The following is a 3,407-nucleotide window of genomic DNA, read 5'->3' on the forward strand; positions in this document are numbered from 1 at the left end:
CGCTGAAGAATTGATGCTTTTGAACTGTGGTGTTGGAGAAGACTCTTGAGAGTCCCCTGGACTGCAAGGCGATCCAACCAGTCCATCCTAAAGGACATCAGTCCTAGGTGTTCACTGGAAGGACTGATGTTGAAGCTGAAACTCCAATACTTTGGCCACCTGATGCAAAGAGCTGACTCATTGGAAAAGACCCTGATGCTGGGAAAGATTGAGGGCAGGAGGAGAAGGGGACGACAGAGGACGAGATGGTTGGATGGCATCACCGACTCAATGGACATTAGTTTGAGTAGGCTCCTGGAGCTGGTGATGGACAGGGAGTCCTGGTGTGCTGCAGTTCATGAGGTCGCAAAGAGACTGACACGACTGAGCGACTGAACTGAACTGATACTGACTGTGATCTAACCTTGAATAGGAGCTCACGAATATAACCTTCTTACTAATCTGAGAATTATCATCGGATAGAGTTCCTCAAATCCTCAAGCTATGAGCTCAATTCCTATTCTGGCTCCATCCAGAGGCAGTTTGAGGAGGGCCAATACTGTGAACGGCAGAGGGAAATTATTTGGGTCCATGACATTGCTGGGCCCCTGGATCAAGCACACCTGAAGCCCATCCTTCCTTTGGACTTCCTCTCTCGTTAACAGTTTTAGTCAGTTGGAGTTTGGCTACCTGCAGCCAAAATCATCTTGATAACCAAAGCTATTCAAAAATCCCAAAGGGCGAGTTCTGTGACTTTATATCACAGAACCTGGAAAAAACATCATTTCACCTTAAAGAACAAGTTCTTCGAAGAACTGCTCTTTACCTTAGACTAGTACTCTTTATCGTTAAGGTAAACACAGGTGAGGCTCTGCAAACAGGGCTTTCTCTGTGAACATCTCAAAGCTGCTGTTTTCACCAGTTCAGGCATTAAAACACAGCAAGCTGGGACTTTAAAAGAAGGCCAAGTTTTCTGAATTACCATCAACTTTGTATTTCATTTTCTTTTCTAAAATTCAAATATTTTTAATAATTTCCTTTTAAAATAGCATTATGTTTATGCTTTGCCAATATTTTCAATACACAAAAAAGACTTTCTTCAATACACCAAGTAATCAAAAATCAAATGGCATTTTGACCTTAGTATAAAAAGCAACCATATACTGTAAATTTGAGATCACTGAATCACTAAGACAAATAAAGTTACAATTCTATTATTAAAAAAGATTAGCTTTACTTACTAGAAAAACTAGTGATCCATCAAGTCCTAGCATCTAAAATAAATAATAAGCATTAAATCAAGATTCAACAGGATTTTTATCTATTTATGAAAATAAATTTTATTAAAAATAAATTTTATTTATGAAAAAAGCTCATTTTCCTTTCAATATCTTTAAACATAATATTTACCCACTACTTTCCAAAAGAGCCTATCATTTTCAGAGACTGAAAAACATATCGTAGGAGTTTTATATTTTGTATATCCTTTTAATCCAAATTATATAAAGTTAAAAAAAATTCCATCTTGGATTTTTATTCTTACATTAGATATGGAGCCAGTCAAGATTTCAAGATACACTATACTGTTTTGTTAACTGAAATATCAGAATAATACTTATATTTAAATTGTTACTTCATTTTAAAAAGTGCACAATTTCAAGTTATAAATTTCATAAGTGAAACAAGGTTTGTACCAAAAGATAGAAAAGGCATTAACAGATCTTTATCATAGTATTTGTAGTATTTTCATCACAATGTATCACTTAATTTCCTCTAGAAACTGAAGTTCTGGTAATTATTTTCATCAAATATAACTGCAAAATCAGTGTATCCATCTAAATACGGCCAACGTGAAGACATACATTAGAATTAAAACACTAGGACACTTAATAGATAGAAGTCTTACTCGTTCCCACGTAAGCTCTTCTGCAGCTCGGTCCCATTCTAAAGCATTCCAGTTCATGTCATCTGGAAATATAATTTAAATATTACTTCTGGAATGTGAGTTTAATAAATAATAAGACATTTTCTTTAAGTTGTGTTTAACAGTGTTTTATAACTGTTGTTAAACACAACAGTTAAAATAGGCTAAACCAAAGTTAAAATTTTTCCATACTGAGTATTTGCTAGTTAGGCAATTTTCTAAAAACATAAACAAACACAATGCACAAAATAAATTAGATGATTCCAGACTGTAACACAAGTGCTAAAAAGGACATAAATAGGATTATGTGAAATAGAGGAATTCAGCAGCTCTGCATCAAGAATGAACCTGGTGGATTTGAGAAAAGTGAAGAACCCAGGCGACTAGAACTCTCTGGGTGAGGAAGAGGGTGGTAGAGGATGTTTACAAAAGACAGACAGGGATCGTATCATACTGATACAAAAGGAAAGTGAAGCCTGGATTTTATTTTGTTCTTTAGTGTAATGGGGAAATCACTGACAGATTTTAAGGGCAAGAGATCAGTATAAACACTGTGTGGAACAGGAAGGGAAGAAGGTCCAGGCAGGACCCACTGCATGAAACAGATGGAAACCAGGGTTGTCACTGGGGCACTGCAGCTGTACTCTCAGAGCCTCTGAACATACACCCACCTCTCCCTTCAAAGGCCCCTTGCTCCCACTATACACCTGGCTTCCTCTCATCCTTCAAGCCACAGCTCAGGTTATCACTTACTCTGAGCTACCCAGGGAATTATTTCAAACAGGTCTCTCCTCAGGAGCACCCCCAGAGTAAGCTGCACACTTATCACACTGTGTAATAACAGACTCGCTCACTTGGGTATTTCTGCTTCATAACTAGACCAGAAATTCCAGGAAGGCAAGGACCTAGTGTCTGCATGCCTGTGCAGAGGAAACACTCAGCAATGGTAAGTGGACCCAGAGACAGTGCAGCACTTGACAGGAAACCTCTGGGGCCAGAGAGAGAAAAGAACATGGTGACCTACTGGCAGCTGACTGGTGGGCTGGTCTCAGACATTCTTTTATATTCTAGAGTTTTTACATACTGCCAGAAAATGAGTGTCTCTGGGTGATGTCTGGCCTGCGGAATACACTTCAAGAATTCTTTAATAAGAGAAGTTGCACTGACTCAATAAAGATGGCAAAGGAATAAGATAAAATGGTAGTAAATTCCTTTTTAAAAAATATAGTATTTTTTAAAAATTTCTTTTTAAAAAATATAGTATCTACTCCAACTTCCTATCCATCCTATAAAAAGTCCTGTGTGAGGAATTTTAAAACACAAAACATGCCCTGCTTCATAGCTAAAACGAATGTCATGCTTATGAATGCCCATAAATACAAGTCTGCTAAAATAAAGTAAAATCAGGTTACAAACAGAACTTCAAACCCATGAAGTTTTGAAGACTGCAGCCCTCGCCGGGGAGCTGGGAACGGACTCATGGTCGTGGAGGAAGGGTGGGGAC

The 3,407-nt window shown here is 37.9% G+C and overlaps 1 protein-coding gene across 1 annotated transcript in view; it reads right to left on the reverse strand.

The window, feature by feature from the left end:
- MARCH6 (membrane-associated ring finger (C3HC4) 6, E3 ubiquitin protein ligase) overlaps positions 1–3,407 on the reverse strand; it is a 62,615-nt gene that overhangs the window by 37,402 nt on the left and 21,806 nt on the right. The window contains exons 8-9 of the mRNA XM_010847538.1: positions 1,886–1,947; positions 1,221–1,253 (exon numbers count right to left, since the gene is read on the reverse strand). Of these exons, the coding sequence (XP_010845840.1) occupies positions 1,221–1,253; positions 1,886–1,947 (95 nt within the window). The remainder of the gene's footprint in view (positions 1–1,220; positions 1,254–1,885; positions 1,948–3,407) is intronic.

The sequence above is a fragment of the Bison bison genome, unplaced genomic scaffold (assembly GCF_000754665.1).
Source record: "Bison bison bison isolate TAMUID 2011002044 unplaced genomic scaffold, Bison_UMD1.0 scf7180017864250, whole genome shotgun sequence".
Lineage (NCBI taxonomy): Eukaryota > Metazoa > Chordata > Mammalia > Artiodactyla > Bovidae > Bison > Bison bison.